The 25,596-nt window shown below is 61.3% G+C and overlaps 1 protein-coding gene and 1 long non-coding RNA gene across 6 annotated transcripts; one reads left to right on the top strand and one right to left on the bottom strand.

The window, feature by feature from the left end:
• Nucleotides 1-1,817: 1,817 nt before the first annotated feature.
• On the bottom strand, nucleotides 1,818-2,830 carry LOC122210128. Its single transcript, XR_006197925.1, has 3 exons — nucleotides 2,757-2,830; nucleotides 2,025-2,082; nucleotides 1,818-1,890 (listed from the first exon to the last, which is right to left on the bottom strand). It is a non-coding gene; the product is annotated as an uncharacterized LOC122210128 (long non-coding RNA).
• A 2,256-nt stretch (nucleotides 2,831-5,086) lies between these two features.
• On the top strand, nucleotides 5,087-25,292 carry GLIS2 (GLIS family zinc finger 2). Of its 5 annotated transcripts, none has more exons than XM_042922346.1 (8): nucleotides 5,087-5,125; nucleotides 19,890-20,131; nucleotides 20,946-21,118; nucleotides 21,655-21,831; nucleotides 21,912-22,045; nucleotides 22,158-22,276; nucleotides 22,911-23,108; nucleotides 23,238-25,292. In XM_042922346.1, exons 2-8 carry the CDS (start codon nucleotides 19,960-19,962, stop codon nucleotides 24,035-24,037), a joined length of 1,773 nt encoding a protein of 590 aa, XP_042778280.1. In that variant the 5' UTR covers nucleotides 5,087-5,125; nucleotides 19,890-19,959; the 3' UTR covers nucleotides 24,038-25,292. The 5 variants fall into 5 exon arrangements, with proteins under 5 accessions (XP_042778280.1, XP_042778278.1, XP_042778282.1 ...); XM_042922344.1 differs by having other exon boundaries at nucleotides 22,155-22,276; XM_042922345.1 differs by lacking the exon at nucleotides 5,087-5,125 and adding an exon at nucleotides 17,016-17,134 and having other exon boundaries at nucleotides 22,155-22,276.
• Nucleotides 25,293-25,596: the final 304 nt, after the last annotated feature.

Here is a 25,596-nt window from a genome sequence, read left to right as displayed (position 1 = left end):
GCTCGTTTTGTTGCAGGCACTGTGCTTTTTATATTAGCATGCCCAAAAGCTCGGAAAAGAGTGACTTGCCCACTATCACACTGCTGGCCTTGAGCTTTTTCGGAAAGGTTCCTACTGTTGGGTTGGAGGGGCAGAAGCTTGTCCCCCACCACTTTTTAGGAACTGGGCTTACCTAAAGCACTCATGGCTGGCTGGGGGTGGCTGAGGGGTGCACCTGAATGCCCCACTTGAGGGAGAAGCTACTACTGGAGGAAACCAAAGCATGAAGCCAGGACAGGCTACACAATTTACCAGCCCCAGTGCAAAATGAAAATTCCAGGCCCTGTACTCCAAAATGATTAAGAACTTCAAAAGGGTGATGGCAGAATATTCAGCCAAACATGGACCCTGCTGAGTACCAGGACTGCACAGGTGAATGTCCATGAACCTGCGTGATGAAGTAGCTCAGCAGCTCTTCTAGGGGCTGAGAAGCCAGCAGGGATACCCCCACCCCCCACCTCCAATGCCACCTCACTCACCCCTACACCCCAGCCCAGGAGTCTCAGTTCCACAGTGGCATCCAGGGCTCAGCCTCCAGAACGCCAAAAGCTGAGCATTTCAGGCCATCTAGAACTGGATTCCTGGGGGTCTGGTGAGTCCTGTGGGGACAGTGTGTCCTAAACCTGAAACACCCAGCTGGCCTTTGAGGCTGGGCCTCCTGGACATTCTCAGCCCTGGGCCATCTGGACAGGTGGGCTGGCTCATACATGCCAGGCCCAGCACAGGACTCAGTTCTGACTCGAAGCCCTCTTTTCTTGCTGGAGCAGGGTGTGAGGAGCAGCCCGGGCTGCTTCCCAGAATAAACACCCCACCCACAGTCAGCCCCAGCCCTGCAGGCACAGCAAGCCAGCGCCAACGGGAGAGAGCTCACCAGGCCCCAGCTCAAGGTTAATAAGTCACCCTGATCTCACCCCCTCCATCACTCTATCCTTCTGCCTGGGCCCCCACTCACAGTGGTTGCAGGCTTCATCGATAACAATGGTAGCTACTATTTGTTGCACTCTTTCATCCCACCAAGCAGTGCCCTCTGCACTGAGGCTCACGCTGTCCCATAATAGGCATGAGGATCACCAATTTCACAGATAGGGAAACTAAGGCTCAGAGAGATGCGGCTTGGCTAACCTAAGGTCAAGGGCCGGAGTTTGGGGTTTGCTGCCATTCATCCATCCTGGTTCCTATGGTCTCTCCTCCAGCTACAGCGTAGGTCATAGGGCTCACTTCTTTATGTTGTTGTCTTGTATTATTTACTTTCAGCTCCTTGAATAAATTACAGGCTCTGGAAAGACAGGAACTGTGCCTAAGCACAGTGGTGTAAAACGCTGAATCTAGCATGTATTCATTGAAGTCATTTAAGCACCTATGTTGTGCAGGACACCCTTCTTGCAGTGTGCTTGTGTGTGAATGAGTGAGCTGTGTCCCCTCTGGATACTGATAGGTAAGGGGTCCCCACCAGACTGAGAGATTTCCTTGAAGACATAGATAGGCATACCTAGCCCAATGCACAATGTAGGCACTCAATAAATGTTGATGAATAAACACATACTAGGAGCTTAATAAGCATCTGTTGAATGAATGGGAACCTTGGAGATGTTCAATAAATGTTTACTGTTGAAAGTTTAAGGGACCAGATTCAGCCCCCCAAATATATCTTTCAGCAATTATCCTAGCTCAGACTACTATAACAAAATAACATAGATGGAGTAGCTTAAACAACGCACATTATTTCCAACAGTTCTGGAGGCTGAAGTCCAAGATCAAAGTGCTGGCAGATTCAGTTCCTGGTGAGGACACTCTTCCTGGCTTGCAGATGGCTGCCTTCTTGCTGTAGGTTGGGGAACTTCTGGTGTAGTACTAGCAGGGGTGACAGTCCATAACACAGGAGAGGGGAACAGGTAGCAAAGGATGGTTGCTCAGAACAAGGACTCTTAGAGGGAGGAAGCCCAGGGTGATAGGAGGGGCGGGGGAGGACATCCCCTCTTACCCACCTTTCACTAAGAAGGAGGAAGCCAAGCTTGGTGTGACTGCTATAGCAGGCGCTGCCTCCTGGAAAAGCACCACCCCCCACAAAAAATCCTTTCAGAGCCTGGCACTCTCAGATGTCCTGCACCCCCACCCCATAACTTTTCTGATGCTCCAGGGAGATAGTGCGTTATAACACAAGCTTTAGAATCAGCTCAGCTGAGACTGCAATCTGGACCATGTCTCTCACTAGCTTCTAAGACCTTGGCCCAGTTACTTCTCTGTGCCTCAGTTTCCTTCTCTATAAAATGGGAATAATAATAGGACACACCCTCAGGGTTACAGTGAATATAATAAAAGTGAGCCATCCAGTACAGAGAAAAAAACTTGTCTGGCTGAGAACTGGGGGTTTCTGGGTCGGGTCAGCCCCACCCATATTATATAGTTCTTCACTCTTGTGGGATTTGCAAAAGCCAAATTTAGGGGGTTATTGGCAGCTAAAGGGACTCCATCTGGGTCCTGCAATTGTGGACACTAGGTAGTGATGGCTAATATATGTTAAGAATGTACCTCATTTAATTTCCAAAACAACCTTAGAAAGGAGCAAGGTGGGAAATCCCAGCTCAGAGTTCCAACTGCGAGCAACCTGCTTGTCCATGAAAACTAGTGTGCGTAGAAAAACATTGAGAAAGGCCCTCCCAGGGTGAAGGTTTCTTATGGTCAAGTGCCCCTCAAGGTGCAGAGGTCATTGGACTTACCTGGTCACTGGATTCAGGTCCTACTGGATTGTAAGACCCCTGAGGGCAAGGACAGCTGAGGTGGTCACTCTTGTCTTCACTCTCGCCCCGCCCCGCATCCTCCCCCTCCCTTCGAGGTCGAACAACACTTTGCCCCGGGATGCAAGGCCGCCCTGAGGGCAGCATAGTCGCGATCCCCGGCGCGCCGGGAGGGGGCGCTCTGCGGCCCTCAGCCTCCACCCCTCCCCACGCACCCGCTGATCCGCGGACCGCGAGAGTCGGCCCTTAACAGCCCCCTCCCGAAAGGTGCTAGGTCCCAAAGCTGGCCTGCCCCCAGGCCCATCTGCCAGCTAATGTTTAACCCGGTCTCACTCCACATTATCCACACGAGGGAAATCGGGGTGGGGTGGGGTGGGGGCAGAGGAGGTCACCTCCAAATCGCCACTCTTCGGCCTACAGGCCTTTCATGTATTACCCAACAGTTCATGAGCACCTACTCTGTGTCTATTCACATAAATCGTGAGTACCTATTATGTGTCCATTTATGCAACCGTCATAAGCATCAACTGTGTATCCATTTGCCTAAAATATAATAAGCATCTACCATGTGTCCCTGCAAAAGTTTAAGAGCACCAGCTGTGTCCCTTTACGCAACAGTCATGAGCACCTACTATATGTACATTCGCTTAATATATAATGAGCACCTACCCTATGACCATCCGTGCAACACATCTTGATCACCTACTAGGTGCCAAGCTCTGTACCAAGAGCTGAGGATGTTGCGTGATCAAGACCCACCGGCCTCGGGCTGTGGCGGGGGACAGCAGTATCGAATACACGAACGAAGGCTTAATGACACCCGGAGTTAGATGCCTCACCTATAGAGGATGCTTTTCGTCTCTTGGGCTCCTCAAGGCCAACTGTGAAGCGGCAAGGCTGGCCAATAGCAGGAGGACTGTTTTTGAACCAAGATTTGCCACCTGACAGCAGAGCAGCAGGAAGATAACTGGGCGGGGGCTCCAGAGTGGCCCAAACAAGACACATTCAGGAACTCAGAGCCTGGGTTCAACATCAGGAGGGAGAAACAGCTTAGGCGGGTGCGGGTGCCGGGCTTTCGCACTCGCCGGCATCCACTCCCACCGCGCGTCCTAACCGCGGGCGCCGCGCTGGACGCGGAAGGTCCCAGAGCGAGCAAGGACCCCCGCGGCGCTCAGGCTGGGGATGCAGGTTGTCCCAAATGCTGGGACCAAGACTGGGGCCGAGCGGAAGCCAGGACTGTTCCCGGCCCGACCTCGTCCTAATTCTACCGCCTGGGAAACTGAGGCCGAGGGCAAGACGGGGACCAGCCCGGCAAGGGACGGGAGGGAGGGGCTCATCCCGGCCTCGAACCCTGGCTTGCGCCTCCCCGAATCCGAAGCCGGGGCCTCTGCCTGCCCGGCGCTGCCCGCGCGTTCCTGGAACTGGGCTGGGCGGAGAAATCAGGGCCTGCGGAGAGGCATTCCTGCCGCCCTCCCCGCCGCCCGTGGCCGCGGGGGGCCTGGCCAAGGTGACCCCGCGGGAGGGAGGCTAGGGGCCCCCGCCCCCTCGGCCGCAGCGACCTCCTCCATCTTCCCGGTCTTCGGGGCTTTTCCTCTGGGCCCGCACGCCCTCCCTCCGGTCATCAGCGCGCCCGCCCCCTCCCCGGGCTTCCCCGAGGGCGGGACATCCCTCCCACCCCCACCCCCACCCCCCCCCCGCCCCGCGCCACCCCCAGGCCACCTCCGGGCTGTGTCCCAGCGCTGCCCTCGGGCCGGGGGCGGGGCTGCGGGGGGGGGAATGACTCGGGGATGGGGCCGAGGAGGACGCGCGTCGCTCGGCCGCGGCCCGCCGCCCCCTCCCTCCCGGTGCCCGCTCCCCGCGGCCCCGCCGCCCTACCTCCCCTCCCCCGGCCCAGCGCCGGCTCCCGTCCGCCCCCTCCCCCCGACGCGCACGCCCCGCCTGGCAGCTGGCGCCCCGGGCCTGGGGCCGCGGCGGCGAAAGGGGTTTGCTGGGAGGGCGGGCGCGAGGGAACCAGCGGGGGAGGGAGGAGGGAGCGAGGCCGCCCCCCGCGCCCCTCCTCCTCCCCCCTCCTCCGCGGCTCGCCGGGCCCTCCTCCCCGCCGCCTCCCTCCTCCCTCCTCCCTCCCTCTCTAAGACATCCCCGCACGGCCCGGCCGCCGCGGCCACCTTCCCTGCCCGAGCTGCAGATGTGGCGGAGCGGCCGGGCGCCGGGCGGCCGTGCCAGGGGAGCCCGCGCCGCGTGAGCCTCGCGCCCCGGCCCCCGCCCGCCCCGGCCCCTCCCCCGCTCGCTCCCCCGCCGCCCCCAGACCGCCGGAGCCCGCAGCCGGGAGCCCGACCGCCCCCGCCGCCGAGGTAGGAAGCCCCGCGGCGTCGCGCGGTGGGGATGGGACTGGGCGGGGGGGCTGGGCTGTCGCGCGGGGGCTGCGGGGGGCTGCGGGACCCGAGGGTCGCCTCCTCCTCCCGCGTCGGCGCCTCGCCCCGGGCCATTGTGAGCCCTCGCCGGGGCCCCTGCGCTCGCTCCCTCGCTCCCTCGCTCGCGCGCTCCCTCCCTCGCCGGCTCCCCGGCCCCGTCCCTCCGTCTCTCCGTCTTTCTCCTCCCTCCCTCCCTCCCTCCCTCCGTCCGGAGGCCGGGCCGAGCCTCGGCCGGGCCCGGGGCGGGAGCAAACTTCGGCGGGGAAGTTGGGCGGCCGCGGTGGGGGCGCGCTGCGGGGTGAGAGGGGGCCCCCGGAGCCTGGGCACGAAGTTGTCTGGGGCAGCCGGGCAGCCGCCCCTTCCCACGGCTGCGCTGGGGCTGTTTCTAGGACGGGGTTTGAAAGGTGTCTCCTCCCTTGTCCCGGAAAGTCTCCCCCCTGCTGCCCCTGGCCAGCCCCGGCCCTTCCTGGGGGGGCAGGGGAAGGAAGGCGTCCCTGGGGGTCAGGACAGGGGGTACTGCCGCGTCAGGACTGGGACACTGCAGTCCTGTATGGCACTTTTTCATCCACCGCCGCCCGGGGGGGAAGCAGAAGAGCCTGGCAAAGTGATGAGGGCAGGGGTATCCAGCCGGCCTGAAGGAGGGTCTGAAGGGAGTGGGGGAGGGGTGAGGCAGGTGCATCCCGAGGGAGGGAGATGCCGGCACCCTGCTTCCCCGCAGGCCCCCTGGAGTGGGGCTGGAATCCAAGCTGGCACCTGGAGCCCCTGGCACTCTGCCCTGGCCAGTCGGGTACTCAGGCCACAGCAGGGCAGCATGCCGCCTGTCCTCGGGTCCAGGATGGCCCGCCTGGCCTGGCCACCCCCAGGCGGTGATGGTTGCAGGGATCCTGGCCCTGCCCTGGGGCTTGGGAAGCGGGAAGAGATCCTGGGAGGAGCCCTGGGCCCCCGGCCATCACAGCCTGGGATCTTGGCTCTGAAGGGAACGCTTGACACCGAGGGGGCAGCCAGGGAAGCCCAGGACCTGGCCAAGGCCTGGGCTCTCGTCGTGGCTCTTGGTTTAGGCCAGGGACAGGGGCCGAGCTGTGGTCTTTAGAGGCAGCCATCCTGAGGGTCTCACACGCCTGGTCCTGGCATCCTGGAGGAAAGGTGGGGCTTCGCTGAAGCTAGAAAGCAGCTAGGAGACATTCTGCGCCCCCCCCCCCCCGCCCGGCCTTCCTCAGCTCCCAAACGCAGGGAAGGGGAGACTGGCCCCTCAAGTCTGCCCACCCACCCAGCCCTCTCCAAGCCCTACTCCTTGTGCCACAGTGCCACAGCTGTTCCAGCCCAACCCACACATCCCTCCATCCCTCCCCGTGACCTCGGAGCCTTCCCCCTCTGCTCCTCCTTCTCCCCTCTGGGTCTGGGCTGGGCCTCCCAGCTGGCCCTGGCCCACTCTGGGGGAGGGGCTGCACCTGGGGAGCCCTTCCCAGGACACCCCTCTCCAAGCTCCAGCCCAGCCCATTTTACAACCCCCCACCAGAGCTCTATTTGGCCCTCTCTGCAACCAGCCAAGCAGAGGCAGATGCCAGGGGGTCGGGGCACAGTTTATGGGGGTTGGGGACCCCTTGGAAGCAGCCCTGTTTTCCTTAGCTCCTTACCCTCCCCCTCCTTTCCGGAGCTGCCATTAGCGCTGACCCTCTGACCCCTAGTGCCTGCCCGCCCTTCCCTGTCTGTGACCTTTGACCTTTGGTGTTAAATCCCTCCAGCTGGGGCTCTTCGGCCCCTGGGTGACCCTGGCCCAGGTCCCCTGGGGGGCCTCTCCCTGCTTGTGGCTCTCTAAACAGGGACACCTGCCAGTCCCTCCCTCACTGATGGGGAGGGGGTGCCCCAGAAAGCCAGACAGTGAGTCACCCCACTCCCAGGCACCACTGCTTTTGGAGTCAGTGGCTTTGGGGGATTCGCTGGAGCCAGGCCACAGCCTGGAGGATGAGTGGGAAAAGCCCCTGGCCTGGGAATCTGATGTCCTGGATTTGAGTTTTGGCCAGGCCACCAACTCCCTGGGGTCCTTGGGCCGGCTCCTCCCCTTTCTGGGTCTCAGTTTCCTCATCTGCAAAACCAAGAAAGAGGTCAGACAAGGTGAGCTTCCCGAGCTGGAGTCCCTGAGAAGACTTGGTGGGGGGGGCGGGGACTGAGAAGGGGGGGGTCAGGCCAACAAAAGCCAACTCTCAATTATCCGTGGGTGGAGCCAGTATGAATAACTGGATGCCACAGACATCCAAAAACCTCATTTCAAACAATCGTGTGAACCGCGTCCCCCCAAAGCTTTTGTTGTTTCTCAAAAGCCAGCTGCAAACGGGTAGCCACAGCAATGCTTTCAGCCTGGGCTCCCCTTGCTGGGAGTGCCCTTGGAGGGCACACTGGCCCGCAGGAAGACAGAGCTCTGCCAGGGCCCCTCCTCGGGGCCTGTTGGGGAGCCTAGACCCCTCTCAGCCACACCTTGCGGCCCCCACTCTCCTCTCCCCTCCTTCCCTGGCCTGGCCTTGGCCCCAGGCGGTGGGAGTGTCTTCTGCCACCTAATCCTCCCAGGGTCTGAACCGCGGTATAGAAGGAAGAATGTGTTTTCCTGACTACATTTTCCCGTGTGCATTTTCAGCTACCCTGACTTGCCTGGAATCCGAATTTCCCACTTGGGCGAGGGGGTGGGGACGGGGTGCCGGGGGCCGGGGTGCCGGGCAGAGTTTGGGGCAATCCCAGGATGAGGGAGGGTGGCGACAACTGTGGCTGGGGGACCAGATGTTGGGGCCGGGGCCTGCAGTTAAGCTCTTTGGGAGGCATTTGGGGTGGGGCCCTGGTGCTGGGAGGCACATTGGGGTTTGAGGGGACAAGATGGCTGCCCTCGCCTCTCCTCTGCCGCACCGGATGCCTCTCCAGGTTGCGTCCCAGGGGGAGACTGTGGAGGCCCCTCACCCGAGTGGGGAACTGGGCTTGCAGTGGAGAGGCCCTGGGCCGGGTGGAATAGGGGCCCTGCTTTTTCCGAGGCTGCCGAGAAGCCTCCCTCTATTCAGGATTATTGTTCAACCCCTTCCTCCATTCGGGGTTATTATTGTCATTTTATATTTCACACAGATGACTGAGGCCAGAGGGTGACCCGTGGAAGGTGCCAGGTGGTCCCCCCACCTTAACCCAGAGGTGGGGAGTGTTCCTGGCGGCTGAGGGGGCACCTAAGGGCCAGCCAGAAAGATGCAGATCCTACGTGCCTGGTTGCTTCCCTTGTGAAAGGGTCATAGAAATGGGCGGCCCGGACATATGTCTGGGATTTCACTTCTCTGAGATGGGACACATAGCCTTTCCCCAGCCTGACACCTAGCCTGGGTGTGGGGGACCACAGCTTTTGCAAGGCCCTTGGGACACATCTGCCCCAGTGGCTCCTAAGGTGGCCGCCTCAGCATCACCCTGGTGAATTCTGATTCAGGTGGAGCTAGGGGCAGGGACTCAGCATTTTCAACGTCTCCTAGGATCTCTAGTGCTCTGCTGACTGGCTGGGGTTGAAGCTTTGATGCCAGAACAGGAAAGGATGTGCTGCTAGGGGTTCCTATGTAAGGCCTCAGCCTAGAAAAGTCCCAGGTTTCTCTTTGGGTTCCAACTCCGCCCTCGAAACCCCTGCTGTCGCTGCAACTAATAAAAATATGCCTGCTTCGGTCCCTGGGGAGGTGAGGGTGGGATTGGTGAAGTGGATGGGGGATAGAACTTCACAGGGGGAACAACTCCCTGAAAAAATCAGCACAGTGCCTCCAGTGGCCCAGCGAACTTTGCAGGTGTTGACGTCTGTCACCTGAAATTGCATTAATCTTGTGAGGAGGATCCTGTGCTATTTCACAAACGAAGGGACTGAGCTTAGGATGGACAAGGGCCAGCGGGCCTCTGGGCCCGAGTTCCCAGGTCTGCCATGGCTGGGGGAGGGCTATCTTGTGGCCGGTTTCCCAGCCTGAGATGAGAGGGGACCCTGCTCTTGAGGGGAGCCGAAGCCGGCCCCAGCAGCTGCGGACAATGGGCCCCAAGACTCCACCCTTTCCCGGGCACCCTTCTGGCCTTAGCTGCAGACCGCTCTACGGGGGAGGTGAGGTCTGGCCCAGGTCCATAGGGGTCCCCGGCCCTTCTTCCCATTCCAGCTCTGGTGCTGTGGGACCCTCCCAGGGTGGGGTCCTCCAAACAGCTGGTCCCGGGGGAGCCTCAGAGGCCTGACCTCCCATCCTGGCTAGGATGCTTCTCTCTAAGCTCCCTCAGGCTAGGCAGGGCGGAAGCTTTGGCTCTGGGCATCTTGAGGGGGGGAGCTCTGGCCTTCTGCTCCTTCTCCCCCTCCCAGATGGGATGGAAGGTTCTGGTTAACTGGTGGTCAGGCTGGGAGGAGCCTGGGGGGCACAGGGATGTGAAGTGATTCCAGTGTTGGGGTGGGGGGAGGACTTCCCATCTGCTCCAGATGCCCCTGGTGGGGGATGGGCTGATGGCCTGAGAATCTTCCAGTGGGGGTGAGGGGAGAGGCAGGGGCTTCCTCAGGCCCTTTGTCTTCAATGCCTGGGAAGCCAGGTAGTACTCGCCACGGGGAGGGCCCCACTATGGAGCATGTGACATGTGTGTGCACACGTACTCCCGCCTTGGCAGATGGCTGTCTGGGGAGGGGACTGACCTGGCCCCTGGCCCCCTCCTCCAGTCATGGCCAAGGGCGGGTGGGAGGCTACAGAGGCCCCAGGAGACTGCTGAGCTGCCTGAGTCAGCCCTGGGAAAACAATCCTGCCCAGCTGACAGGAGGGTCTTGTCTCCTTTGCACAAATGCACTCACAGGCTAGTGCCCCGCTGGGACCCTGGGAGTGAGGAGGCTGCCGGTGGGGGCTGGGTGTGTGTGGGGGGGGACTGAAACTCAGAGATTTGAGGGCTTGGCCTGGGGTCACTTGGGGTCAGGGAGGGACAGAGGGGGACTAGAGCCTAAGACCGTCAGGCCCTGGCCCCTGACATGCCAGTTCAACCAGGGAATCCCCTCAGCTCCACTCCTGTCCACCCCCACCCCCATCCCCTGCAGGGGCATGAGGGCATGACGTGGGGGCAGCTGCGTCTGGAGGAAGCCTCTCTCCCTCCCTTCTCCCCATCGTCCATCTGGGTCTGGCTGGCAAGTCCCAGCCTGCCTGAGCCATTTCTCCCCTGGGCTACTGCCTCCTGCATCCAGAGCCCCCCAACCCCCATCCCCACACTTGCGGGCTGACTGCCCCTGAGCTGTGATGTCCTCCTCCCCCTAGGCTGTGGGGCCCTCCATTGTCCTGTCTGTTCTAAAGTCCCCCCCACCCCCAGTTCTGTCTGCCTGCCAGCCCCACCCTCTTTCAGGCCAGGCCCCCAGCACCACCTCAGGATACCTAGTGGTCACCCTGCATGGTCCTAGGAGCGGACATGGGCTCAAAGGAGGCCAGGCCCGGCAGGCCCCTACTCAGTGGATGTTTCCCTTTGGGTTTGAAGACCTCCCCCAGCTTCTGGACTTGCTCGGCTGCCCAGAGTGAACAAGTGGGGGGGGGGGGGCGGGGGCGGCGGTGGCAGGGAGGAAGGAGGGGGGAGGAGTCCAGAGTTCAGTGCAGGGCCCCTGCTGGGCCTGCTCAAAGGCAGCTCTGGGGTGGGTTCTATGCGGGCACCGGGTGGAAGTGGCAGCAGAGAAGCTGGGGGAGCTAGGCCCTTCCAGTCATCCCAGCTGAACCAGGGCCCTGCTGGTACCCCGTCCTTGTCCAGGTCTGCTCCCGGGTCCTTTGTCCTGGACAGGGAGGAGGGACCCTCTGTGTCAAGGCCCAGGCCCTGCCCCTCTCCTTGACCTTGGGCCAGCCACTTCCTTCTTTGAACCTCAGCCCCTCCATACGTACCCACCTCACCTGGCTGGTGGGCACCACAAATGGAGTCATTCATTCAGCAGACGGTCACTGAGTACCGGGTGTTCAGGAAAAGCAGAGGGCAGGTGTGTTGGTGCTGTTCAGGGAGTGCTTAGGGTGCTGGGGCTCCAGTTCACTTTAGGCCAGCCCTCTCCCTTCCTGGGTGGGGAAACTGAGGCTCAGAGCCTTGCCCACATCAGAGTGGGGCAGGCCTGTTTTCTGGCTCTGCACCCCCAGCACTTTGTATCCCCGCCCCGTTCCCGATGGTGGAAGGAGTGAGCTCGGTGTGGGGGCCGTGGGAAGAAGTACAGTGGTCTGTCTGTTCCATGAGGCCGTCACCTGCTCTAGGACTCCCTTCCTGGAATGAGGCTCTGAATGACAGGTGCAGGGGTAAGTGCCTGGGGCCAAAGGTCGGGGGGCAGCGCATATGACACTCTGTGTGTGGGCCAGGCACCCAAGGTGTGCTCAAGCACCGTTCACATTGGGGCATCTGAGTGGCTCAGTCAGTTGAGCATCCGACTTCAGCACAGGTCATGTTCTCATGGTTCGTAAGTTCAAGCCCCCTCTATCAGTGAGGAGCCTGCTTGGGATTCTCTCTCTCTTTCTCTGCCCCTTCCCCAACTCACGCTCGCTCGCTCTCACTCTCGCTCTCTCTCTCTCTCTCTCTCAAAATAAATAAACTTAAAAAAAAAAAAAGCTGGTGACATTGTGGCATTAGTGAGGACTTGGACCCCAGATGAATGTGGCAGGCAGCACAGGGCCGCTGCAGGGCTGGAACGTTTCCCTCAGCAGCCTGGGGACAGAAGTAGGTCCTCTGCTCAGCTGTCAGGCACCTGGAAGAACAGCCCATGTACAGCTGCAAGAGTCTGAGGTTGGCCAGGGTGAATCAGGAAAGACTTGCTGCAGGAAGGGGCAGGAGGGGGCGGGTAGCTGGAGGAGAATATGCGAATGTGGAAGGTTGTCACCAGAACCTGGCACCCAAGAGGTGAGCAAGCATCGAGCTCGTGGGAGAAAGGGAATCCTGAAAAAGGAGGTGCTGCAGGGAAGAGCCTGGGGACAGGAGCCTCTGGGCTGGAAAGAAAGAGGGCACTTTCTGTGTGGAACGCTCCGTGGCTCCCCGGTGTCCTCCAGGTCCTGGCCCAGCCTCCCTCTTGGGCCCCCACTTCTGGGTGAGGCAGGTTTGCTGAAGGTCAGCCGGTGCCACCCCCCAGGCCTCTGCAGCATTGGGCCCAGAAAGCGTGTGGGCTTTGGGGCCTGGAAGTGAACCCCAAGATGTGCTCCTTATAAGCTCTGTGACCTCAGCAGATGACTGAAGCTCTCAAAGCCTCCACCTCCCTCTCTGGGAAATGGGAAGGGTAACAGCCAAATTGCAGGGCCGGGAGGGTGTATGGAGATGGTGAGCGGGCGGCAGACTGGCCTGTCTGGCTCTCAGAACAAGTTAGAGCGCCCCTGGGTGGCTCCGTTTGTTGGGCGCCCGACTTTGGCCCGGGGCGTGATCTCACAGTTCATGAGATTGAGCCCTGTGTCGGGCTCTGCTGACAGCTCAGAGCCTGGAGCCTGCTTTGGATTCTGTGGCGCTCTTTTTCTCTCTTTCTCTCTCTCTGTCGCTCCCCTGCTTGTGTTCACTCGCGCTCTCTCAGAAATAAATGAATAAACTTAAAAACAAAACAAGTTAGGATGTGACGCTCCGTCTGCCCCAGCACTTCGCCCCACATCCCCTCTTCTCGGGAGCAGCCCACCCCAAGCCTGCCCCCACTGAGGTCGGGGCGCCCTTCATCCTCGCTCACCTGTGGGCCCCCAGAACTGAGTTGGGTGGAGGGCCTGGTGTTGGAATGCGTAACTGAGCGATGGGGTAAATGAGGCGGAGGGAGGGAAGGGCCAAAGTCCAGCTCGCCTTGCCCGCCTTGCCCGCCTCTGCCCGTAGCTGGCAGGTGCTGTTCAGTGGACCTGGTGCTCATCCCAGGGTAGCGGGAGGGATGGGCCGTGGGCAGGAGCCCCCCCGCCCCCCCGGACTCGGGAGGTACTCACTGGGTTGTCTTGCAGCCAGACTCAGTTGGGGAAGTGCAGGGTTTCCTTCCCTTTGGGGACTGGGCCTCATCCCCGCTGCTCCTCCTCACTCCTGGGTCCCAGCCCCTGACGCTGGTCCCATGCTATGTCCTGTGTGTACGGTGTTAGAGCACAGGTGTGACACGCATGCATATGCCTGTATGTCCGGGTGCACTGGGTGCCCGTCCATGTCCTATGGGACACTGCCCGTTGCCTTTCCTGGCCCCAGAGGGTTCTGGCGGGGTGCCCAGCCCTGCCTGTCCACCATGAGTGGCAGTGCTGCTAGCAGGGCCTGGCCTGCTCCTGCCTAGGCCTCAAAGGGTGTGTGTCCCTGTCTGGCTCCCCCAGCCCCATGCCAGCCCCTCCCAGGGATTTGGGCAGCCTGGGCCCAGCCCTTCCCTTCCCAACCCCGGGGGCGGGTGTGGGGGCTGCTTGGCGGGCTCGCCCCTGGCTGAGGCCCAGGTGCAGGCAGTGCTCATAGCCCCAGGCACCCCCCCCCCCCCTTACCCCGCAAGCTGGGCAGACAGGAAAATACCAGACATAGTTGTGCAAAGGTGGCTGCAGGCGGGCGGGCAGTAGGGGGTGGAGGCTGTGAGATGGGGGCCTAGAAGCCACTAGGCCTGGGGGGCCTGTGTGCCAGGCTGGCTCTCGCAGCTGGGCAGGCCAGCACATCTGTGTGAGTGTGCACATGTGGGCCGGGCCCGTGTGGGAGTTGCTCCTCCCTAACCTCCAGCCTGGTGGCACTGGGGAAGGAAGTGCATCTCCTGGGAAGTCAGGACTGGTGAGGGGCGTTGCGGGTGGGGGAGCCAGCTGTGAGCCTTCCAGCTTCAGCACTGCCTGAACTATCTGGGTGAGCTTGGCAGGCCAAGTGATTGCATGGGGCACCCCCAGCCCAGAGCCAGGAAAAAGAATCTTCAGGGCTACTGGTTGCTGGCACCTCCCGTGTACCAAGTGCTGGGCCAGGCTCTCCCTGCGGGGCGTCCTGAGTCCCCACCTTCCCTAGTGAGCTGGGCACCTTATACTGTACCTATGTTTCCGCCCAAGGCTCAGAGGGGGCAGCAGGGACCCATCTGAGGCCCCACAGCAGGGGTGGGAGCTCAGGGGACCGGGACCAGCTAGCCTGGCTCTGGGTAGCACTATCTAAACATGCCGGAGTGGAGGATCCTGGCACACACTCCTGTTCAGGTGCTGCCCAGCTGAGGGCTTTCTTGAGGCCCCCAGAGCTGAGGGCAGAGACCTCATCCCTGGCGGGGTCACTTGGGGCATTTGCACTCCCACCTGGGTGGGGTCTGCCTACCCGGGGGAATCTGGGGGGGGGGGGTGATGGAGGGGGCTGGCTGAGGGCCCATCTTGGGTGGGGGAGGGGCCTGCCTGCTGAGTGAGGTTCCCAGGGAGGGCAACCCCCTTGCTCTTCCAGGAAGTACTGCCTGCCCTGGCCCCTCTCCGGGGGGCCTGCTGCTAGAGGCCTCAGGATAAGCCCCTCCCCTGGGTCCCGGGAGGAGGCCTGCTCCTTCCTGGACCGCACACCGCCTCTCCAGGGCCTCCCTCTGTCTCTGATGCAGTCAGGCTCTGGAAGGTGGCTAGGGTCAGCTGTGGCCACTCCACAGCACAGCAGAGGCCTGAAGCTTTCTGAGAGGCACAAGCTTGTTTAGTTGCACCGTAAAATGAAGGCCATGTGGGCCCAGGTGAGAGTGAGACTCTGGTGTCTCTGGGTACAGCGGGGATGATCATGATCCCCACTCAGCTGTCCTCACAGCTCCAGACCAGCCAAAGCCTGGAGGTTTCAGCGATGGTGACAGTTCATTCACCAAGTCTGATCAAGTACCTACTATGTGCCCAGCACTGTTTTAACTGATGATTATTACATAATAATGGGAGACATTAAGAAATTATAGGATGTGTGCATCATTACCCAAAACCCAGTGAGGGGTGTCTTATTACTATTACTGTCATCCCATTTCAGAGGTGGGGACAATGAAGCTCAGATGGGGAAGTGTCTTGCCCTAAGACACATGGGCAGGAAGTAGCAGAGCCAAGTTGGAGACCCAGGTGGTCTGACCCATACTTGGAGCGTGCTCTGCTGCCTGGTCAGGAAGGGGGGGTGCTGAGACATGGGCTCTGCCCCTGCCCCCAGCCCCTGCTGCTGGGCTGCCAGGAGGGTGGAGCTCTTGGCCGGAGCAGGGAGGGAGCCGGAGCAGTTCCCAGGAATGTGGGGCCGTTTGCTTTGGCAGCATATCTGCCCTCAGCTCTCCAAGCCTCCCTGTGCACCACCCCCCCACCAGAGTTGGCCCCTCCAACGCCCACCCACTGCTGCTGCCCCTCCTAGGCTCTGTACCTAGCTCCCACAAACCCCTGGGCAGGGAGGGTGTGCCCAGCTGGAGCACCTTTGCCTTCCCCCGCCTCCCCTCCCCCAGTGAGCACAGGAGGGGCCAGTAGTGAACATGGGCTTCTGGACTTACCTGGGCCAGAAAGCCAGTCCTTCCACCGACAAGCTGTGTGACCTTGGACAGGTCACTTAATCTGAGTTTCAGTTTTTGCATCCGTAAAATAGAGATGACCAGCACCTGCTTTAACAGGTGCTGGCTTTTTGCCTAACCACCAACAGCTGGCTGTTGGTCCTGTTGTAATGTAATATTCGCTCATGGCTTGCAGTGGGCTCGCTTCCCCCTCCAGCCCTCAGTTTCCCCATTTATGAGAACAGCATGTTGATAGTGATGACCCAGTCACCGAACACCAGGTAACCCATGGAGCAAGTGGCGGGGGGGGGGGGGGGGGGGGGGGGGGGGGGGGGGAAGAGGGGACTTACTTCCCCTTTTCATGAGATATCAAGAAAGCCACTGGACTTTTGAGAGGTGCATCTTGGGCCCTTGTCCCTAAACTCTAGCTAGATGGGCATGGTTGACCAAAGGGCAGTTTCAGGACTGCCTTGGGAATAAGGGGTAACTCTTACATGGCCCCAGGCTGCTGTGGCGTGCTTAGGGAGAGCCCCCATCGTACAGAGAGTTCTGACCTCTCTCTGGCTTCGGCAAGGAGCCCCTGAGAGCTTCTCAGGGTGGGTATGCCTAGCTATCCCCTCCACCCACACAGGCACCCCTCCAAGCTCCCGGCCAACCAGCCGCCCTCCTCCAAGGAGGGAAGGAGGGGCTTTAACCACAGCAGAGTCCAGCCCACTCCCGTGAGCCTGGTGAGCTCGAGCCTCAGTTTCCCCATGGTCGTCGTGGGCATCTACTCCCAGTAGGGGTTTTAGAGGGTTCCAAGAATCCACGGACAGCCGGTGCCTGACACATGGTAGGTGTTGGACGGATGTTGACCGCCCCCCACCCCCAACCAGCGTGCGTCCCACCCCAGGCCACAGCTCCCTGGTGGAGTCCGTTTCCCACTCCCCCACCCCCGCCCCCCGCGCTCGCCCCGCCCGCCGCGGGTGGGCTCGGCCGCCAGGTAGGCCGGGCCGGGCGGGGGCGCTCGCCTGGCGCTGCAGCTGGGGGCAGTCTGCGCGCGGCGGCCGGCGGGCGCACAATAGCGGCCATTGTCTGGGCCGGGCCGGGCCGGCGGGGCGGGCGGGGCGGGCGGGCGGGGGCCGGGCCCCGGGGGGTCCCGCGCGGCCCACCCTCGGGGTGACCCCCGCCCCGCGGGGAGGCCGGCCGGGGTCCCGCGCCCGCCCCGCCGCCCCGGTGGTCCCCGCGCCGCCCCGCTTCCTCCAGCTCCCTGGGCTCTAATTAGTTCCTTGCGCAGCTGGAGCAGCGGCGCGGCGCCCGGCAGCGCGACCACCTCGGCGCCGCCTCTCTGCCCGCCCGCCCGCGGGGAGGGGGTCGCTCCCGGCAGCCCGGACGCCGCGTCGCTGCCCCGCTGTTGCGGGCTCCGGGCTCCGCCACTGGTTCCGAAACTCGCCTGCTCCCCCCCGAGCCGGGCACGTCACCCCTCGGAGCGTCCCTGGCCGCCTCTGGGAAACGGGTCGGGGGCCCGCTTCCCCAGCCCACCTGGTTGTCCAGAGCGTCGAATCGGGTGCTGGCGTGGCTGGCCTCCGGAGGTGATCACGGCCCCAGCCCCCAGGGTTCCAGGCCATGCCGACCGCCTCAGAATCCCGGGAGCGTGCCACCCTGGCTCTCACCTTCCCCACTCCACGCAGCCCCGGAACAAAGAGCAGAGCCCCAGTTTAGAAATGGCCCCTGCAAGCTGGGGGTGGGACGTGGCAGGGGACACCTTGAGGCTGATCAAGGTCAGGACGGAAGACCGGTCATGGGGGTCTTCCCCTTGGTGTGGGACCACCTTTCGGAGGAAAATTCTGGGTGGGGCCAGCCTGGGGCTGCTGGGTGTGCTGGGAAGTGTGGGCTTTTGGGGTGGCTTTTCGCTCCTTCCCCAGGAGTGGGGGGCTGGGCTTCTGGGCTGGGTTCTGGCTTCCATCCAGATGAACCCCTGCCTCCCTGGGCAGAACCCAGTGGCAGGAAGTGTGTGTGTGTGTCTGTGTGTGTGTGTGTGCGCGCGCGCGTGCACGCAGGAGGTGGTTCTCTGGGGACTGAGCCAGATTAAGGGGGCTGCTGGAGTCCCCACTCCCACCTTGGGTGCTGTGCCTGCCCAGCTGTGGGAAACAGGCTCCTCTAAGGGCCCTCCCCAGTTCTAGGTTGAGGCAGTGACTCCCGCAGGTATTCAGAACAAGGTGACCCACAGGTTAGGGCCCCTCCCTGGACCCCTTCTGGCCTGGGGCAGAAGCCAGTAGGGCAGATGCCAAAGGATGTTACCTGGGCAGGGTTACCAATGGAAGTGTCAGTTTGAGTTCCCAGTTTCCAAACCATCCTGCCCTCATGGTCCCCTTCTCCAGAAGGTCCAGTTGGTGGTGGGGGATGGAGACAGAGGCTGTGGGGAGGCCTGTGGCCCTAGGCCAGCTGAAGGACCAGGCCACCAGCCCTTCCTGGCTCCTGAATTCTTAATCAGCATAAATATTTACTTCCTTCCTCCCCTTCCAGGCTCCCAGCACAGAGGAGCTTCAGGGAGGTTGGACTGGGCCTGTGTCTAAAAATAAACAGGTGGAGGGACAGGCAGACACACAGACAGACATAACTGGGGGAGGGGGGTCAGGCAGAGGGCAGCTCCCTGTCCAGCCAGAGGGACAGTGGAAGGGGCCTAGATCCATCCATCACTGTCACTCACCCACCTGCCCACTTTGGGTCTGGGACTCCTAAAGGACAGGGTGGCAGCCTGATGCCAGCCCTGCTTGCATCACTGGGAGTCCCTGGCCCTACGTGGCCTGGGGGGCAAATCCAGACAGATCTGACTGCTCCCACCTGATGCAGTTTAACTGGGACAAGTCAAGTCACAGATGGGGCCTCACCACCAAGTGCAGCTGCCCTTCCGTGAGCTCTGCTATCAGCCATGTGCTGGTGGGGTCTTGGGATGTCCTAGAAGCAGAGGGTCCTAATCGAGGGAGGGGGCTGCCTTGTTCCCTGTGTGTTTGGAGGGTCTTGGCAGACGTGGAGCATGTCAGTGCAGACACATGAAAACAGAGAAAACTGTTTTAAGTTGCTGAGGTGCCTGGCCTGGAAAAAGGATGAGTGGGGACGTGGGGGCTGCCCTCCTCCTTCCTGCTGCATCAAGCAGGTCTGCACATGTGTGGGCCACTCCGATTCCCAGGCAGAGACTGACAGACACTGAAATATACGGTCATTTACCATGTGGTGGTTACAGGGATGTCCTGTGTTGAATTATGCAAACGTGGATTTGGTGAATGATGTAGAGTGTCTCACAGTGTTAGCTTGTTCAGCAGATAGATTTTCAGGGTGTGATCCTCTCAATGAACAAATGCAAGGAAACACTTTTGGCCGCATGCGAAAGGTTGCCCCTGGAAAAAGGTTGAATTTGGAATAGAGAGTTGATCTTGCTCTCCTGTCATTTGTACGTGAAGAAAATGACACCATTGAGAATTTCTAAGGAAGTACTGAAAATAACAGCATGAGAACTTACAGTAAAAGATCATCGCCACTGAAAAAGTGTGTGTGTGTATAAATATATATATATATATATGTATACATATATATATATATATGTAATTATTATTAATCACCAGCGCTGGTCCACTTCCCTCCAAACCCTGTCCCTGACTAGCCTGCCTGGATCACAGTCCCCAGCTGCCCCCTGGTGGCGGCCCAGAGCCCTCTGGGTCCCAGGCCCATGGGCACCTCTCTGGACCTCACCTGGGAGGCAAGGCCACCTGTCTGCACCCCCATCCTTTGGGCCAGGTTTTGCAGCTTGCCCGAGACACTCTCAGCCTCCTTCCCTTGCAGGTGGTCACAGCTGCCTGGGCCCAGCACAGTGGGCCCTTGGCAACTGGTAGCTAAGGGACCACTCCCGGCTGCCTTGGAAGATACTTGTTGCTCTTCTGGTCTGTTTCTGGGTCTTCAGGCTCAAACCGGGCATGTGATCCCGAGCACTTTTCCCTCGGTCAGAAATAACCTTTGGGACATGGCTGGCCATTTCCAGGGAGATCTGGCCTGGAACCTGGTAGTTCTGCCACTTTCTAGCTCTGTGACCTGAGGCAGTGTCTCTAAAACTCAGTTTCATGGCTGAATGGACTCTCTGAGCTTTGCCTCCAGAAAAGACCTGAGGGCAGCAGACATGGAAGCTCTCCTCCTGCCCCCTGGACCAGAGCCACTCAGAGGGCCTCCCTTCCCGGGGAGATGGCCTCCACACTGCGGGACATCCATGCTCCGTCCCCTGTGGGCTTCAACGGGTGCAGCCTGAGGAGAAGCCTGAGGTCACAGTCTCACAGCACAGCTCCTGTCCTCTCCCAGGTTCCTGCCTGAAAACCAGCTTGGGATCCCCCCGCTGCCTGCAGCCACCTCCTACCCAGCCCCCATCACCATGCACTCCTTGGACGAGCCGCTCGACTTGAAGCTGAGCATCACCAAGCTCCGGGCGGCGAGAGAAAAGCGTGAGAGGGCGCTGAGTGCAGTCCGGCACCGAGCTCTGCACAGGGAGCTCGGCCTGGTGGACGACAGCCCCACCCCAGGCTCTCCAGGCTCCCCACCCTCAGGTACAGCACCCCCGGTAGGCAGGGAGGTCTCGGGTCCCAGTGAAGCCGTGGCAGTGGGAAGAATATCTAGGGTGTGTCCACCAGGATGTCCACAGCCCCTAGCAGCTTTCAGCCTAGAGCTCTGTCCATTTATCCTTAGCAGTTTGTCTCTGGAAGTGACATTGTCCCCAGGGGGAGGCAAATGACCTGCCCAGTTCATGAAGCTGGCACAGCAGAGCCAGGATTCAAACTAGGCCTCCGGGAGGACACAGAGGGGCCGGTAAGGGGGGGGGGGGCGGGGGGGCGGGGCAGGGGATTCACAAGTAGTGACAAGGCCCCCGTGACCCAACTCCTGGGCTCTGAGGTCAGGTCAGTAGAGATTGGGGACCGAGCCCAGCAAGATTGTCTCAGGGGGTGCTTGGGGCTCAGGACTCCCACTCTGCCTCCACTGAACCCTGAAAACCCGACCTACACATGTGAGCTGTAAGGCTCTGGAGGCATCCTGGCCCCAACGCCTGGTGTTCCAGAAGGGAGCAGTGAATCAGGAAGGGGCCCAGGAAAAGTCCGAAAGGTCCCTACCTACCAGTATGACAGGAAGCCAGGGGTCTGGCCTCAAGTTCCTGTTCAATGGGTACTTTCCACTCTTTATCTTGACCGATGTCTGAACTCTCATGGTGATGCGGGCCACATTGGTCAGGTGCGCAGCCTGCTGCTAGATGCGTGGGGTCCCAGGGTGGTCCAGGGGTGTGAGGGTGGCATCTGCTTCCAGGATCGTGGTGGGAGACTCACAGGACCCTCAGCCCCAGCACCTCTCTGAACAGTGTTTCTCTCTTAGGCTTCCTGCTGAACCCCAAGTTCCCCGAGAAGGTAGAGGGACGCTTTTCGGCTGCCCCTCTGGTGGACCTCAGCTTGTCACCGCCATCTGGGCTGGATTCCCCCAATGGCAGCAGCTCGCTGTCCCCTGAGCGCCAGGGCAATGGGGACCTGCCTGCAGTGCCCACCGCCTCGGTGAGGAGGGCATAAGGGCTCTGGAAAGAGGTGTATTGGTTTCCTGGAAGGGACCACAAACTGGGTGGTTTAGAACAATGTAAATGTATTATTCTGTCACAGTTGTGGAAACTAAAGTCTGAAATCGAGATCTCGACAGGGCTGTGCTCTCTCCCAAGGCTCTGGCAAGAATCCTTCCTCGCTTCTTTCCAGCTTCTCTTGGCTCCCGGCGTTCCCTGCCTTGTAGCTGTGTCACTCCAATCTCTGCCTCTGGTGTCACCTTGCCTTCTTCCCTCTGTTGTGTCTCTGTGTTCAAATCCCCCTTTCTCTTATGAAGACATCAGTCACTGGATTTAGTGCCCCCCAATCCAGTATGACCTTGACTGCATCTGCAAAGACACTATTTCCAACTAAGGTCTCACACCCAAGGTACAGGGGGTTGGGACTGGGACATGTCCTCATGGGGGACACAACCCAACACAGGAGACAGGGGTGGTGGGGACCTGCTGGCCCAGCAGGGCGCACTGACCAGCTCTGTCTCTCCCCTCTCCCCCTAGGACTTCCAGCCGCTGCGCTATCTGGATGGCGTCCCCAGTTCGTTCCAGTTCTTCCTGCCTCTGGGCTCCGGGGGGGCCCTGCACCTGCCTGCTTCCTCCTTCCTCACCCCCCCCAAGGACAAGTGCCTCTCACCAGAGCTACCCCTGCCCAAGCAGCTGGTGTGTCGCTGGGCCAAGGTGAGTGGGGGGGTGGCCAGGAAGACCGGGGTCAGTGTGCACAGCCCCGCGGAGACTCAGAACCTTCCCCGGCCCCGCAGTGTAACCAGCTCTTCGAGCTCCTGCAGGACCTGGTGGATCACGTCAACGACTACCACGTCAAGCCTGAGAAGGACGCAGGGTACTGCTGTCACTGGGAGGGCTGTGCCCGCCATGGCCGCGGCTTCAACGCCAGGTGAGGGAGGGCGAGAGGGGGGCCGGGGGAGAGGGGCTCCGGAGTCCCGCGAACTGAGTCGAGGTCCCCCCCCCCCCCCCCCCCCGCCCGCACCGTGCCCTCCCTGGAGCAGGTACAAGATGCTCATCCACATCCGCACGCACACCAACGAGAAGCCACACCGCTGCCCCACCTGCAGCAAGAGCTTCTCGCGCCTGGAGAACCTGAAGATCCACAACCGGTCGCACACGGGTGAGTGGCTGGGCTGGAGGGCTGGCCCCCGGGGCAGTCAAGGGGTGAGGGACGCATCTCACTGTGCAGTTGTCGCTTTGCGAGTGCCACTTCTGGGCGAAGCCACTCCTGCGGGTCCCCTCTGCATCCGCCCTTGGGGCACAGACACATCTCCAGGCGCTGCACTCAGCACCATTGTTTGTGAGGCTTTGTGAGGCGGCGTGTGCCTCCTCCTGGCTCTGCCCAAGCACACGGTGGGGCCAGGCTGGTGACACGCCCACATACCTGACTTTAAATTTCCCAACCACCAAAAAAACCCATCCTCATTGCCGCATTACAGAAAGTACAAAGGAAAAATGAATTGCAATGACGTATTTTCTCAAACCCGATATATTAAAAGACTGTCAATGAGACATTAGATTTTGTACGAAGTCTGTGGAATCACAATCTGGTGTGTATTCCCTCCCCCCCCACCCCGTGTGTTTTACGCTCACAGCACAGCTCGGTTGGGGCCGGCCACACTGCAAAGGCTCAGAGCCTAGAAGTGGCTCCACGACCGACGTTTAGTAAATGTGGAGGCGTTTTCCGGAGCCAGAGCCGGAACACAGCCCGGAGAGCTGTCCTGCAGCACTCACGGTGGGCCACGTCCCAGCAGGGTCTTCCTGGAAGTGTGGAAGCAAATGTGTGGTCCTGCCGGTGGAGGTGGTCGCTGTCACCCACAATTTGAAGCACAGGACCGAGGCTGAGGGCATACCACCAGGCCACAGGCAGGGCTGGGGTGTGACCAGGGACCAGGCCGGCTGCTCAGCGCCTGTGCCCTGCTGCCCCCAGCCGGGAAGAGATCTCGTGCCAGGTGCCAGGGACGCCACTGCCCACGTCAGAGAGTCCCCACTCTCCGGGAGCTCTCTGGGGCCGGGGGGAGGGGGGGGGAGTGCGGAGGCTGGGCTGGGGAGGGGCCCCTCACGCCGGCACTGCCCTGCAGGTGAGAAGCCCTACGTGTGTCCCTACGAGGGCTGCAACAAGCGCTACTCCAACTCGAGCGACCGCTTCAAGCATACGCGCACCCACTACGTGGACAAGCCCTACTACTGCAAGATGCCTGGCTGCCACAAGCGCTACACGGACCCCAGCTCGCTGCGCAAGCACATCAAGGCCCACGGCCACTTCGTGTCTCATGAGCAGCAAGAGCTCCTGCAATTGCGCCCGCCCCCCAAGCCACCGCTGCCCACCCCCGATGGCGGCCCCTATGTCAGCGGAGCCCAGATCATCATCCCCAACCCTGCTGCCCTTTTTGGAGGCCCCGGCCTGCCTGGCCTGCCCCTGCCCCTGGCCCCCGGCCCCCTTGACCTCAGCGCCCTGGCGTGTGGCAACAGCGGGGGCGGTGGGGGTGCAGGGGGCATGGGCCCCGGGCTGCCGGGCCCCGTCTTGCCCCTCAATCTGGCCAAGAACCCGCTGCTGCCCTCACCCTTTGGGGCTGGTGGACTGGGCCTGCCTGTGGTCTCCCTCCTCGCTGGCTCCGCTGGCGGCAAGGCTGAGGGGGAGAAGGGGCGCATGGCAGTGCCAGCCAGGTCTCTGGGCGTGGAGGGCCGCAAGACACCCCTCGAGAGGACTGAGAACAGCCGCTCCCGGCCGAGCCCTGACGGACTCCCCCTGCTGCCGGGCACTGTGCTGGACCTGTCCACGGGCGTCAGCTCGGCGGCCAGCAGCCCAGAGGCACTCGCTCCGGGCTGGGTGGTCATCCCTCCAGGCTCTGTGCTGCTCAAGCCGGCTGTGGTGAACTGAACCCGCCTGGTGGACAGCTACCTGCGGCCCAGCTAGGAGCTCCCGGCCCCCTGCCCCCGACGAACGGAAACTCTTCTGCGAAATAGCAATAATGTCCTCCTGCCCCTGGGGCCTGGTTGGCTGTGTCCCCCAGGCAGACCCAGCCCCAGACAAGCTGGGCAGCAAGGATGGTGCTAGAAGGTCACTGGTGGTGTCCCAGGCTCTGGAGGGGGAGCTGGTCCTGCTAGCCAGGGAGAGCTGTGCTCCTGGGTGCTGAGGCCTCGCTCACCTCCAGCCCACCCCCTGCCCTCTCCTTCACCTAGTCCTCGGATGCCCTGGCCCTCCACCATCCTCCCTCATCCAGTCACCAGCCTGGGTAGGTCACCTGCCCCCTCCCTGCCATGACCACCTGCCAGCCATGTTCCCGTCCTGCCTAGCCTCTCTGGGCCCCTGCTCTGGGGGCTTCTTGGACCCCTTTCCCTCTGGCCCACCCTCCAGAGGGAGAGCAAGACAGACGCAGGCAAAGCCACAGGAAAAAGCCACCTTATCCCTATGACAAGGCGCCTCCAAACTCCGAGAGGGAGGCCCGCTCTGCCAGCTGCCCCTCACCACTAGCCTGTCCGGAAAGAGCCAGCATGGAGGGTCAGCCCCTTGTCCAGGCTGGACACTCTCCAAAGTGAGGGGCCCATTGACCACTCACCTGCCCCTTCACTACTGGGCCTTCTCCCTCTCCTTTCAGGGAGCCCTGGGGATGTGGGGAGCAAAGCCCTAAGCTAGGAAGAGAGATGCCAGGACCTTGGGCCCTTGCTTGGCTCAGGGGGCAAGTGGGAACAGGATTGGCCCAGGGCAGTGCCACTCCGCACAAGGGACCACGGAAGCTTGCAGGGTGTCAGGAGATGGGAGGCTGGCTGGGGACAACCCCAGGCTAGGACACAGCCCCAATTCTGGGGGTGCCAAGTCACAGCCAGCACACAGGAGGGGTAGGGCTCCAGGCCAGTGCTGGGCATGGGACCTTTCCAGAGGCCATGGACAGAAAGCCCCGGGCTTGGGGTGGTAAAGCGAACCGGGATGGCCATGGGAGGGCCCCAACTCTGTGCCTGGGGAGGGGAAGCTGGAGGAAGGTGCCTGGATTTAAAACATGGCTGTTTCCTTTGGCTTTGGCTCCTCCCAACTGAGCCTCTGTCCTAGAGGTACCCCCCCCCCCCCGACCCCCACTTTCACTGGCATGGGCCAGAATAAGCTAAGGATGCTGGTGCTCCATATGCCCTACAGCCCACAGCCTGATCCTAGCAGGCCTTGGGGCCACAGCACATACGCTTTCCCCACCCTGAGCCCCTGCTGTTCCTCCCTGGAGGTGGCCTGGTGCCACCTGGGAGGTGCTGGCCTGGCAGTCAGGACTTCTGGCTCCAAGGCCTGCCCGGTCCTTGGCCACATGACCAAGCACTCCATTCCCCTGCTGTAGGACCGGGAGCTGCAGGCCAGCAGCGGGGTGGTTAGCAAGCCTGCAGACCCCACCCTTTCCTGGACTGCCCTTCTGTCCTAGAGGGGTCACCCTGACCCGGCCTGCCCTGACAGGGCCT

Source organism: Panthera leo, chromosome E3 (assembly GCF_018350215.1).
Source record: "Panthera leo isolate Ple1 chromosome E3, P.leo_Ple1_pat1.1, whole genome shotgun sequence".
NCBI classification, from domain to species: Eukaryota; Metazoa; Chordata; class Mammalia; order Carnivora; family Felidae; genus Panthera; species Panthera leo.
This window is presented reverse-complemented; position numbering and strand designations above follow the sequence as displayed.